The sequence below is a fragment of the Salvia splendens genome, chromosome 9 (genome assembly GCF_004379255.2).
Source record: "Salvia splendens isolate huo1 chromosome 9, SspV2, whole genome shotgun sequence".
Classification (NCBI taxonomy): Eukaryota; Viridiplantae; Streptophyta; class Magnoliopsida; order Lamiales; family Lamiaceae; genus Salvia; species Salvia splendens.
Window position 1 is genome coordinate 19,297,696 of NC_056040.1, and position 13,767 is coordinate 19,311,462.

The window sequence follows — 13,767 nt, forward strand, 5'->3', positions numbered from 1 at the left end:
GCCCAATAGTGGGCGTCGTCACCGCTGACACAATAAATCATTTTTTAATGAATTTAAAAAAAAACATTTTTATTTATAAAAATTGATTTTATATTTAAAAATAATTTTTAGAAATAAATGAATACAAGAAATTCGTAATAGCCCATATATATTTGATGGGCTTGCGAATTTATGAAACTCATTATTGGTTGTTTCTCTTTTATAGAGACATCCTTGAATGTTTTAGGTTCCACTTTCGATGTGAGACAAACTCATTCTTGGTTGTTTTCTCTTTTATAGAGACATCCTTGAATGTTTTATGTTCCACTTGCGATGTGGGACAAACTCATTCTTGGTTGTTTCTCTTTTATAGAGACATTCTTGAATGTTTTAAGTTCCACTTTCGATGTGGGACAAACTCATTCTTGGTTGTTTTCTCTTTTATAGAGACATCCTTGAATGTTTTATGTTCCACTTTTGATGTGGGACAAACTCATTCTTGGTTGTTTCTCTTTTATAGAGACATCCTTGAATGATTTATGTTCCACTTTCGATGTGGGACAAACTCATTCTTGGTTGTTTCTCTTTTATAGAGACATCCTTGAATGTTTTATGTTCCACTTTCGATGTGAGATTTTAATTATGTCTTCGGGGGATGATTCGCCGGCGGAGTAGTTTTTTTTCTTTAAATTTGTATTTTAAATTATGCAACGTTTAATTTTTGAGGATTTTAATTGTGTGTTTTTTATTTTTTTAAATTTTAAGTTGTACTTTTTTTTATGTTGTGTGTTTTTTAATGAAGTGTGTTTGTTTTAATTGAATTGGGTTGGAAATAAAAATAAAAAATGAAATTGAATGAATAGTAATATAAGGAACGGTTAAGGAACGGATAAGGAACGGAGGGTTGCAGGTTCCGTTCCTTAGTTAAGGAATGAAGTAAAAAAGTACAGTGGGGTCCGCAAATAGTAGTTTAAGGAACGGTATAGCAACAGCGTTGTGGATGGCCTAACAATTTAGGATGCAAAATAAAGTGTTACTAAATTAAGGAAAAATTGACTTAAGCTTTTGTTTTTTTAGGACGTTTCCATTTGTGTCATCTAATTTTATTTGGTGCACCAACAACAAAGACACTTTTTGAAGTGTTGTGGCATATTTAGAAATACAAATTAGCATTCTTAATTAAATGTCCTCTAACTAATTTTTTAATGTAATAAATATAACAATAGCTACTAATTTATTCTTCTGTTACCAATATTTTTAGTATACATGAGGTTTATTGTAAACAAGATAGAGGAAGAAAAAAGAAAAATATGTAATAAATCGTACTCTTATTATTATAAAAATAAAAGAAAATTAATGTTTTTGACCAACAAAAATAAAAGAAAATGCTTATTGACTGTGAATTGAGGAGGTATCATTTTTAGAATTTTTTAAAATAATTTCAAAATTGAAAATAATTCCAATCTAGTGATTTATGGTTTAATAATTTCACGAACTTAAATTTCGTTTGAATTTGCATGATCACGTCAAATTGTTCAGTTAGCTGATCTAGTAGCAAGTCAACCGTACCATTTTCCATTTTTAAAAGAGCATGTTATAATTTTAACTCATAAACATTCAAATATCGCTAGCAGATGATCCACGATTGAAAGGTTTATTTGTCATTTTATAATATTTATGATTTATAATTATTATTTATTTATTTTGTATATGCAAAACTCATATTTTACTAGTAATATTTTTTATTTAATTTTTTTATAAAATCAAAAATATTTCTTAAAAATATATATTAAGTTAAAATGATTTTTTAAATGATCGATAAAGAAGGCATAACTTTAATTTAATAATTACTCCATATGCTTCTTATGGTAGGAGAAAGGATTATTTTAGTTGTGTAAATGACTACTCCCTTTTTCATTTCGTAATTTAATAATTACTCCATATGCTTCTTATGGTAGGAGAATGGATTATTTTAGTTGTGTAGATCCCTCTTTCATTTCGCCTTTATGCGCCTAAGGGCGTTCGAACGGCGTCGTTTAGAACCCTCGGACTTTCCACATCTGACTGTTCTTCGCCCTCCGTCCTTCCAAACCAAAAGTCGCCGATCAATCAACTTTCACAGCGACAGAAGAGTTGATTAAAGATGATAACTCGATCTTCATCTGGAGGTGGATTCAACATCGCCGCCGTTACCAAGAAGATCGATGTAGACAATCGAATTTCTCTACGCTATTACCACAGAATTGCCGATAATATTCTCAAGCAGGTGAATACCCACAATTGGAGCTATTTTCTCTTTGAATTTCTCATTTTTCTTCTGTTCTGCCGATATTTCTATTTTCGTGGAATGAATAGCTGTATCACAACTTCGACTTCTCGTATGTTTAATGAACTACGGGGCATCTCACATTTGTACCTATACAGTTTCTTCTACACGTATTGATGTTATTACCTTGGTTCATGTGGGGGCACTACGTTGAGTCTCAGTGGTATTAGTTACATATTCGTTTATGACTTCTGATTCCAATTCTACTCTCTCACGCTTTGAATGTATATATGTTCATATACCATCATGAAGAAAATGAAGATCTTCTGATGCCTAGTATCAGTATGTGTATAGTGCCAAGATTTTTTTACGTAAAGAGGTGGTTTTAGGAATACGGCAAGCATGTGTCAATGTTTTTGAAAACTAGATTACCCTCATCCTTTTTAGCACCAATTTTTGGTCAAAGCAATGTGAATCTCTGCTGATATTATATGTACTTTTTTGACCTTCCTGGGGATATGATCTCTAAATCATAGTTAAGTCTAATTAGTTTGGGTACCTATAGGTCATTATATACCACATATAGATGTTAGGAACCTCTTTAAATAATAAACTCGTCAATTTCCTGCTTGAACTACTTTGGAACTTCACACATTCAAATGTTGCTTTCAGATTAAAAATTGGAATATCACCTTCAGCTTATTTGTAATCAAACCTTCATGCATTCATCTAGGCATCTAAAACTAATTGTCTATAATATGATTATGCATAAGAAACTGTTATTGTTTGTTTGATTTTAATGGTAGAAAAGTTTTTACCTGACTTAGATTACTGTTCTGCTACTTTGTTGATCTTTAACTTTCTGCTTCTAAATAATGTGACAACTAATTGTTGTTGTGAAACTGTCATTGAGCTCTAACATGTGCTTTTTTTGCTTCATTTGATTTTCTTTGCCTACATTACATTATAGACAGCAGTCCCAACTATAATAACTCGCATTTGACTATGTCCAGAAAATCTTGTCAGAATATCTTTGTTTAATAAGAATACCTGATCCTTTGTTCATTTATCTGGAAGTACACATTTCATGTTTATGCTTTGAGTCACATAATTTATTTGATTTCTCTTTCGGTCATTTATTTATTTTTATTTCCCTCCATATTGAGTACTTTATCACACTTTGTACTATGTAGGCTGACATATTTCGTGAAGAAAAGAATATTATTGACCTCTATGTTATGCTCCTTAGATTTTCAAGGTGAGAAACAATGCTGTGTTCAAATTTGTTGTTTGATTTAGTTACAATATTCCAAAATATATATTTCATGTAGCAAGAAATATGAAAAACTCAGTTTTGACTTTTGTGAAAGCTGCTTGTTTTCTTTTGTTTAGTTTGGTGACTGAGACGATACCTTGCCATAAAGAGTACAGAACATCTCTACAGAGCAGTAAACTCAATCTCAAAAGGGTAACAATTGACAACAATTGCTCATCTCCTTATTATTATTATTATTATTATTATTATTATTATTATTATTATTATTATTATTATTATTATTATTATTATTATTATTATTATTATTATTATTATTATTATTATTATTATTATTATTATTATTATTATTATTATTATTATTATTATTATTATTATTATTATTATTATTATTATTATTATTATTATTATTATTATTATTATTATTATTACTATTACTGGTGCTGGTCCTGGTGGTATAGCTAGCTGAGTGTTGGTAGATTTTGTTATTGGGTTAAATCCTTCTTTTGTGTTAATCTGCTTTTTTCAGAAATTGAATACTGCAATGACTGAGCTTGAGGAATTGAAACCTGCTGTTTCAGAAAAACTTCAGGAGATGCAATATAAACACATTTATCAACTTCATAAACAGCAGAAATCTCAGCAAAGTCAAACTTTAGAACCGTCAGTTGAATGGCCTCTTGTTAGACCAAACCTGAACAAGTTTAGTATAAAACAGGTAATAACTGTCATAGAGAGCCAGTTGATATTGGATATTTTATTTGTTAGTAATAATTGGACTAGTGTTTTGATCTTTGTTTTATGATTTATGTATTTAATTCTTCGTATTAATTTATGTATCAAGTAAGAAAAAGTACTTTTCATTTTTTGCAGCCTGTAACTAACCAATATGGATATCAAGTTCCAAAAGCATTCTCACTTAGCAAACCAACTGGAGAACATCTCCAAAGAGTGTAAGTTGCTATCTGTTATAAATTTGTTTTCTGTGAACAGAAAAATGCATATTTTCGCCATCATTCTGCCCTCTTCTTATGCTTCCATTTTGGCCATGTATTTATGCATATTTTCCGGTTACGAGTTATGACCGGCATCGAGGGTCCAAATTTTTGTATGTGACATCAAATTCAATAATCTAAGATATTTCTGAAATCTTAAAGCTATTTTACTAGAGCAATATATGCTTCCACTGGTTAGTGATAGTGAAAATTAGGGTTGTATTTTAAAATCTTCTTACCAATTTTGTCAAATTAATAAGACATATCTCATCTAGCAAAACATGATTCACGAGATTAGACATGTTGAGTGTTTGCTGCATTCAATATAGATAACACATGTCCGCTAAAAAATGCGATTTAGAAATATGTCGAGTGCTTTCTGCATTCAATATAAATAGCGAAGGGAGGAGTCTTGCATTAGACTGTGTCACCGTTGGCAGGGTCAATACCCAGATCAAAACCCATATATGATGACATTTTTATTTAGAAATACCAACAAAATTACAAATATACAATTGAAATAATGGTTTGGAACCCAGATTTAACTGCTTTATGGCGAGCCAGTCTTTCTTTTGGACTAATGATATCATTGGATCAGTCAAATCGATTTATTGCAACCAGCGCAGTTGTTTGTATTTTTTTCTTCTTCCTCTTGGAAGTTTTTGTGCTCATTAAATGATTATAAGTAATTGAAAGAAATGCTTAGTAGAGAATAATCAGTGCAAAAGTTTATCATGGTTGTGCTTATATACTCCTCCGTACACAAAAAATAGTCCCATTTGTGGACGGCACGGGTGTAAAAATTGGTTACGTAAGAGAGAAAGAGAAAAAGTAGGTAAAGTAAGAGAGATAGAGAGAAAAAATGGGTAAAGTATGAGAGAGAAACTTTCCATTTTCAGAAATGGGACTTTTTTTTTGTGGACATCCCAAAATGGCAAAATGAGACTATTTTTCGTGGACGGAGGGAGTTTCTATTAAATTGCAATTGTTTCAATTTCACTGAATAGGTTAAGTGATGTGTATAAAAAAATATAGATTCATAATGAACTCCTCAGATTTCAAGTGATATGTCTACCAGGTTAAACTTTTGTTAAATGAAAAAGAATTGAGATATGCTTCTTCATTTGTCAATCTAGTAAAAAAATTGTGTAATTTTATTGCCATCCTGACCTATGTGATCTTGTTTCTGTGATATCAGTGAAGACTAACATTATTGTTGTGCTGGATTATGTTTGAATATATTTTTGCCTCTTTTTTGATCTATATTTTGTGTGTTTCTCGTAGACCATTGAGCATTCCGCGCGCAAAGGAGGAAACTCTTTCAAAACATTCTATTTTGGGCCCAAATGGGCTTCGTGGGCAGTGGCAGGGTCCAACTCACTACAAGGTAGTGTAAAAATTGCTTCTGTCTTTTCCATTTCATTAAGTGAACGTTTATTTGATTTGATTTTGTATGTGCAGGTTCAGTATCCAAGTAATTTAGACTTCACTCCTGTACAGATCACAGGGTACGCTAATGTTAATATTCTTTGTGTTTCTTTCGGGCCACAAGTAACATTACTTATACTTGGAATTTGTAGTTTTTTTATTTTCTAACAGCGTGTACTCTGGAACATAGTACACGGTTGTAAAAAACCTACATACTATAAGTGATGCTTCTGTTGTCCTTTTTAATGGTTAATGGTTATGTGATGCTACATGAGTTTTGTGTCCATATAGGGTTAATAGCACTCAGAATTCTACTGAGGATGGGATTGTGATGAAAGAGGAAAATGGCGGCTCAAAACAAGATAAATCAAGCTTGGAATCTGTAGTTCCGCCAAAAACTGATAGCCAACAGATTGAAGAATCTATTTCCCTCATATCTTTTGAAGATGACAGTGCTTCACAAAGTGAGGTAATTAGAGAACCTTCTCCCCCACCTGTTCTAGCAGAGGTACAGGATTTGATTCCAGCCTCAACGCCAGAGACTCAAACAGAAAGTGGGTTGGTAAATGCTTCTGATGATGCTTTAGTATGTTCCGAGGATCCCCTACAGTTGCACATAGTAAGGTCTTTCGACTCTTTCATTCATAGTATTATCCTCAGCGGCTATCTAATTCCTCTTTGAATTACTTTATCTTTATAAGCATCTGTCTTGTTAATGAGCTTTCAGAACTTCAAAAATGATTATTGTGCTTATTCTTGTATCAGCCAACCGAACTGATGAACAGTTTTATGAAGCTAGCAAAGTCAAACACCAATAAGAACTTAGAAACATGCGGTGTCCTTGCAGGTTCCCTCGTAAGTAGTACTTTCGTCTAACTCTTCCCTTGTTTTTTTTGTATCATGTGTTTCCCTATTCTATTTCTGAACAAATTAATTTTTGGTAATTACCACAGAAAAACAGGAAATTTTACATCACTGCTCTTATTATTCCAAAGCAAGAATCAACTTCAGATTCGGTAAGCCAGAGTGCTACTTATACATGCACAAATTATTGTAAGCCAGTTTGATACTAAATCATTTTTCTCTCAACCAGTGTCAGACCACAAACGAGGAGGAAATATTTGAAGTGCAGGACAAGCAGTCTCTTTTTCCCCTTGGATGGATTCATGTAAGTTACCTTTGTTTGTGCTTTCTGAGGGGCCTCAAGTTAGTCTACTTCTCTATTTGATTATTTTAAGGTTCAGTATATATTTTTTATGTCCCTGGATTCTAGTTTAGAAGCGGCCTTAGTGTCTTGCTCCTCTAGCTCCGGACACTTAGTGATAGCTTTTAAAAATGGTGCCAGAAACAGTTTGAAGGATACCTTTTTCTCCTTAAAAAATGTTCTCTGTATGCTGTATAAAACTTCTTTATGGCTTCATAGCCTACTTGTAGGATTTGTACGAAATAATTTGAACTTTCCTTTAGTCTTGGTAAATACTGTACATTTTTTATATTGGACTACATAGAGGAAACATGTGGTGTCTTGGTTTTGTTGAATACGGTTATTTAGAGTGCAAAATATGTCAAATTCAGTTAAGCTCAAGACTCTAATATTCGCTTTGAGGAGTGTTGAACTTCATTTTTTTCTGGGGCAGTATGGAAGCCAAAATTGAGATTTTAACAAAACTTGATTTTTCATGTTTATGACTGATTAGTTTGTCTTACAGTGAAAGAGTCTAAACAATTGTGATGGTTTAAGTGCCTTCTTCGAGGGAAATTTAAAGCTTCAAAACTAGGCAATACCTCAGGTGTCTCAGTGACATAATTCTTCTTACATTTGCATTAGGAAATGCGCCAGATAATGCCATAAAGTACTTTATTTTGTTATGGATGAACTGTCTGATATCTGTTTTGACAACTCCAGCGGCCAACTTTTTTGTGTAGAACTATCTTTTCATGTTTTGTAATGTCCATATATTAATATAGTTAAACATATGACTGTCCTTCTCATGCCTATCAGTCCTAAGCTCTGAATTTCCTTGGATAATAAGTATTCCCTCCGTCCCAAGATAAGCGAGGCGCTTCTTTTTCGCACATGTTTTGGGAAAATGATACTATAAAATAGTTGAAGTGGAGAAAAAGTAAAGTAAGAGAAAGAATTATGTAGAGAAGACTCTCCTATACATAATTCTCTCCTACTTTACTCTCTCTCCACTCTACTATTTTATATCATTTTTCCAAAATGAGGGCGAAAAAGAAACGCCTCGCTTATCTTGGGACGGAGGGAGTAGTAGTTTACATCTGTCAGTCAGAAGAAATGATGTCATATTATGCTATTGCGTATGCTCTGATCATTTATGAAAAAAAACTAGGAGAGTTTCTTGGTCAGCCTTGTGGTCTTACTATGACTTCTCTGCCAAAAGTATATTGGTCATTCAAAACATGTTGTAGTCTTGTGGATTAATATACTGAAAGCTGCTTATTGTTTTGCAGACACATCCTACACAATCTTGTTTCATGTCATCAATTGATGTACATACACACTACTCTTATCAGGTAGGAGCTCTCTTATACCCATAACTGCTCTCATCCTTGTGATGTTCGTTATCTAGAGGAAGAGGGTTAGCATGTCTTTGGGTGGGTGGGGGGATGGATGTTTAGGGTGGTCGGGAAATATTCAGGTAAAATCATATCTACCTTGTTTTTAACTTAAACTCTCATCATATTTTTTCTTGAGTTGGGGGGTTGGAGGATTGAAACTTGTACCCATATCACCCTTAAGATTTCTTATCCAAAAAAAATTACAATGGTTAAATAAAAGTAAGCATTCATTCCATCCTCCAGTGTGCTTTGACTAGCATGCATCATTCTAAAAAAAATACTCCCCCTCATCCCAGATATATTTACCTGTTCCTCTTTTTGGGTCGTCCAATCCATATATCTTGGCCTCTTTAGAACACATTTATTACTCACACCTTTTAAAAAAATATATTACTGAGGGAGTATGGTATTAATATGATTGAAATGTAGGATGTCTGATCATCCATTTTCCCCTTTTTCTTGAATGAACGCTTGAACAGATCATGTTGCCAGAAGCCATTGCCATCGTCATGGCACCAAGGGACACTTCAAGGTTATCTTTTATTGAATTTCACTGTATCCTGTTGTTTCTTCGTTAGGATGAGCTGATAATGAAAACTTGATTTACGAATGCATATATTTATTTCATTGTTCAGGAAGCATGGCATTTTCCGGTTGACTTCAGGTGGCATGACCATCATCAGGCATTGCCCGCGGCGGGGTTTCCATTCCCACGATCCTCCTTCCGATGGTAGCCCGATATACAGACAATGTACAGATGTTTATATGAACCCTAATCTGAAATTTGATGTCATTGATCTACGTTGATTACTCTGGCCTTTAGTGGTGTTTGATATAATGCTAATTCATGATATATCATTGAAGTACATTGTGCTGTGTGTGGATTTTGACTAGCTAAATGTTTGTAAAAATTGAATTACCATTGCCTAAGAAATTGTTTGATTGGGTAGCTAAATGTTTGTAAAATTGATCTACGTTGATTGCTCTGGCCTCTTCCAACTCCTTACAGCTGGAAGCCTGTCAAAATTGATAGTCTCGTGAAATTGGTAAAATTTGTGCAATTCATGATGTTTGCAATTAGCTATATTAATCAAATGTTAAGGCTAATGTTCTTACATGAGCTTGATTATGTACTTTCTGCTTCATGAGCTCCTTGTATTAGACAATCATTTTGTGGTAGAGGAAAAGACAAGAAAGAACAGTTCATTTCTGAAATTTTATTATTGAAGACAAATAAATTGAACATAAATAATATACTAATTGATAATTACAATTTGAGTTTGACCTGAAAATATACAGGTCGAGCTTATCTAGAACAAAATGAAAAAAATTAATCTAGTGGTTTGTGTATCCAATTGTCAAGCCGTCGAAGCCATGACAATTCAATCCAAAATATGTGGATTAGCCGCATGGTTCACTAAATTAATAGGATTAGAGATGAAATTTTATAATTCAAAAAAAATCTCAGTCTAAATGATCCGATAATTTGATAAGGTTGCCCAAACCCAAATGGACTAGTTTAATTGACATCAATAGAACTTTTGAAGTTGGTGTGAAAGTTGAGATTTGCTTAAATAGACTCATCATCTCACAAACAATACTAGTATTATGCTTCATCATCACCTCATTGGTTTTAACCTAGAATTAAGGAGGGCGACCAATTGTTTTGTAGTTAAAATTAATCCACATGGCACCCACCCTACCCCCAATTCTATTTTCTCACTCCCCCCCTCTCTCTCTCTCTGTCTCACTCTCTCTCATCATTCTTGAGAAATATTTTCTTACTTTCAAGAATTCTTCAAGAAAATGAAACACAGCCGTGCCACCTTTGACGCCACCTTACCACGCCACCAATATGATCATCAGGTCATCTTTTATTTCCTTTTCCTTTTCCTTTCCACCCTTTGTTCTTATTTGCCACTATTGTTATTAAGGTATATATATGAATACATATGCATGTGATAGAGGTTAATCTTGATGAAAACTTGAGAATATAAGAACACTGCCCTTGACGTATAGTATCAATATACTCATCTTCGAAGAATATAACAAATTCCCCATTCTCAATTTAAATAAGAATTCTCATTTCAACATTCTCGATCTTAGAGTAATCTGATCTGAAGTGATCTAAAATGTGTGTTCTTATGATCATGTTTTGTCTTATCTATCTTCCATGCAAAACAGACCCAATATTTCCTTTTTCTTACATGTGTGTCTATATTTGTAGTTAATACACATTGAAACAACATTTAAAATGGCAAACTTGGATTTGTATAATCCAATTGTGCAGGTAATTAATGAGGTCTCTTCCCATAACGACCCTTGTATGTCATGTTTGTTAGAAGGAATCCCTGGCTTGAACTTTGGACTCTCCAAGGATTGCACCCTCAAGCTTCTTCCCCCTCACCTCAACAACACTCCCTCCAAACACACACCTTCCCAACCCTCTACACCACCACCACCACTTCACAAAAATGAAGAAACAACCACAACAACCACCCCAAAATGAACAAGACCCAACCCAATACACCAAACTCCACCACTCCCTCAGCCTCCTCCACAACATGGTCATCTACTTCCTCTTCTTCGGGTCCGGCCTCGTCGTCGGCCTCACCCTCACCTTCTACCTCCCCCCAAGCCTCCAATTCTCCCAATTCTCCTCCACCATCCAAGAAACCCCCTCCACCCCAACTCCCCCACCCCCGCCTCCGTCTCCGCCTCTGCGCCATCCTCCCCCGCGCACCGCCTCCATGCAGCCGCGGGCGGGGCTGAGGGACTTCCTCAGAGTCGAAGACAACGCGACGCACGACATGACAGACGCGGAGCTCCTGTGGCGGGCGTCGATGAAGCCGAAGATCGAGGAGTTTCCGTTCAGGAGGACGGCGAAGGTGGCGTTCATGTTCCTGGCGAAGGGGGATCTGCCGCTGGCGCCGCTGTGGGAGCTCTTCTTTAGAGGGCATCAAGGCTTGTATTCCATCTACGTCCATTCTCAGCCTTCTTACAAAGGGAACTTTCCCAAGGGTTCGGTTTTTCATGGCAGAAGAATTGCTAGCAAGGTATCATCTCTCTCGATCTTTCTCTCTTTTCAAGTATTTAATTACCAAACCTTTGATTATGTTGCATGCTTTGGACTTTGGTTGCATTGAGATCTATGACTACTAAAGTGTTTCTTCTAAAAAAAATTTGTGTTTAATCATTTTTTGTCGTTATGTTATATACTACAACTTAAGGTCTTGAGTTCTTAGGTTGGATATCTGTCAAGAAATTAAATTTCTTCTTTTCATAAGTATATACTCCATGTTTCTTTTTAATCTTAACTTTCTTTTCTTGGTACTTTCTTAATTAATCTAGAAAGTTTCACCTTCATTCATAAAAACCATGTAAAATAAAAGAAAAGGTGAAATTTATAAAGACTACCATGTCTTACAACTATATACTCCACATCACCCCCTATAAAAAAATGTTGTAAAATGAAAATTCTTTTTGAGAAGGATCTTTTTATTCTTTCCTTGTAGAGAAGAGATGAGTAGATTACATATTGGGGCAAATGCAAACGGGAAACCATGTAAAATTAAGCTCATTTGATTTATTTGAGATTGTATACTAATGATTCAAGCATCTACTAACTATGGTGACATGAATCCACATTCCACATGATTCAAGTAATTATCACTAGATTTGTACTTGAAATAGTGAAATTACTTAGAAATTTATCTTTCCATGTCTTCTGCTCTACCTATTAATGAAGCTAGTTCTTCTATGCATTGTAAACATATTTATGTCTCGGAATAGTTATAATATATATAATATGGGTCACACGTAGAGACAGAACCACAGATAATAAATTGGTCAACGAATTTATATGTTTAGACAATCCATATTTAATATTCCCTTGATTTTATAAAAAAATTCCCTTTTATTTTTCACACATAAAAGAATAATGATTTTGACAATACTCTGTTCAAGCGCTTATTTATTTGTTCCACGTATTATTTCATATTTATACAAATATTAAATACTCCGGGTTTTAGTAAAGAAAAGTTTTGTGACAATTCAAATTTGAAAAGTGACCTATGAGACCTTCCATCCCTTATTGGGGGGAACATATATTTCCATTGACTTGTTCTCTTTTTCTGACCAATTTTAATAACTAAAACCTAATACTAATACTAATAATTAGAAAATTGCATCACAAGTTTTCTAACATTAATACCTGTATATTGTTTTTTACCATCCAAATTATTAGAAGTGTTAACTTCATAGTGTTATTTAGTAGATTTTATGAAATGAATAGATGAAAAAGACACTGATGATCATATGTTACAGGAGGTAGAATGGGGCAAGATCAGCATGGTCGCAGCCGAACGTAGGCTGCTAGCGAACGCGTTGCTAGATGTGTCGAACCAACGTTTCGTCCTCCTCTCCGAGGCATGCATCCCTCTCTTCAACTTCCCAACAATCTACAGCTACTTGATGAAATCCCGAACCTCATTCGTAGAGTCATACGACAAGGAGGGGCCCGTGGGGCGTGGGCGCTATGACCGCCACATGATGCCCTTGGTAACCATTGAAGAATGGCGGAAGGGGGCCCAGTGGTTCGAGATGGACCGGGAGCTAGCCCTCGAGGTCATCTCGGAGCACGTCTACTTCAACCTTTTCAAGCTCTATTGCAAGCCCGCTTGCTACTCGGACGAGCACTACCTGCCCACTATGATCACCAAACACTTCCCTTTCAAGAACGCTAACCGAACTTTGACTTGGGTTGACTGGTCCCGGGGCGGGCCCCACCCGCTGAAATTCATCCGCCTCGACGTCACCCCGGATATGCTGAACCGGATGAGGAGCGGCACGGAGTGCATCTACAATGGGAGGCCCACCAAAGTTTGCTACTTGTTTGCTAGGAAGTTCACGGTCAATGCGTTGGACCGGTTGTTAAGGTTTGCACCAAAGTTGATGAAATTTTGATTAGAATTTAAATAATTAATTAATTAACACATACGCACAAAAGCACTACTATAGCATACACCAAATTATTTTCTTTCAAATTTCTTCGTGGTCAAGTGATCATGTATATGCACCTCTTGGGCTATTATATATACAACGTAATTAGGGAGTTTGTTTTCATATGTGGCTTTAATTAAGTCCACATAAAGGTGGAGATGCGACAGTAGGGAAATCTATTTCCCTAACAGATGAATATGTGTATATTGTATTTGTCGATTGATTGAATGAACGGTGCATTG

The 13,767-nt window shown here is 34.8% G+C and overlaps 2 protein-coding genes across 2 annotated transcripts; both read left to right on the plus strand.

Moving 5' to 3' along the window:
• Positions 1-1,940: 1,940 nt before the first annotated feature.
• LOC121746587 (AMSH-like ubiquitin thioesterase 1) lies at positions 1,941-9,479 on the plus strand. Its single transcript, XM_042140479.1, has 14 exons — positions 1,941-2,245; positions 3,439-3,503; positions 3,638-3,713; positions 4,048-4,236; positions 4,392-4,471; positions 5,798-5,900; positions 5,975-6,021; positions 6,233-6,560; positions 6,707-6,796; positions 6,895-6,957; positions 7,035-7,109; positions 8,417-8,479; positions 9,004-9,056; positions 9,160-9,479. Exons 1-14 carry the CDS (start codon positions 2,123-2,125, stop codon positions 9,329-9,331), a joined length of 1,527 nt encoding a protein of 508 aa, XP_041996413.1. The 5' UTR covers positions 1,941-2,122; the 3' UTR covers positions 9,332-9,479.
• A 1,609-nt stretch (positions 9,480-11,088) lies between these two features.
• On the plus strand, positions 11,089-13,489 carry LOC121749264 (glycosyltransferase BC10-like). The gene is made up of 2 exons (XM_042143850.1): positions 11,089-11,580; positions 12,851-13,489. Exons 1-2 carry the CDS (start codon positions 11,089-11,091, stop codon positions 13,487-13,489), a joined length of 1,131 nt encoding a protein of 376 aa, XP_041999784.1.
• The last annotated feature ends 278 nt before the right edge of the window (positions 13,490-13,767 follow it).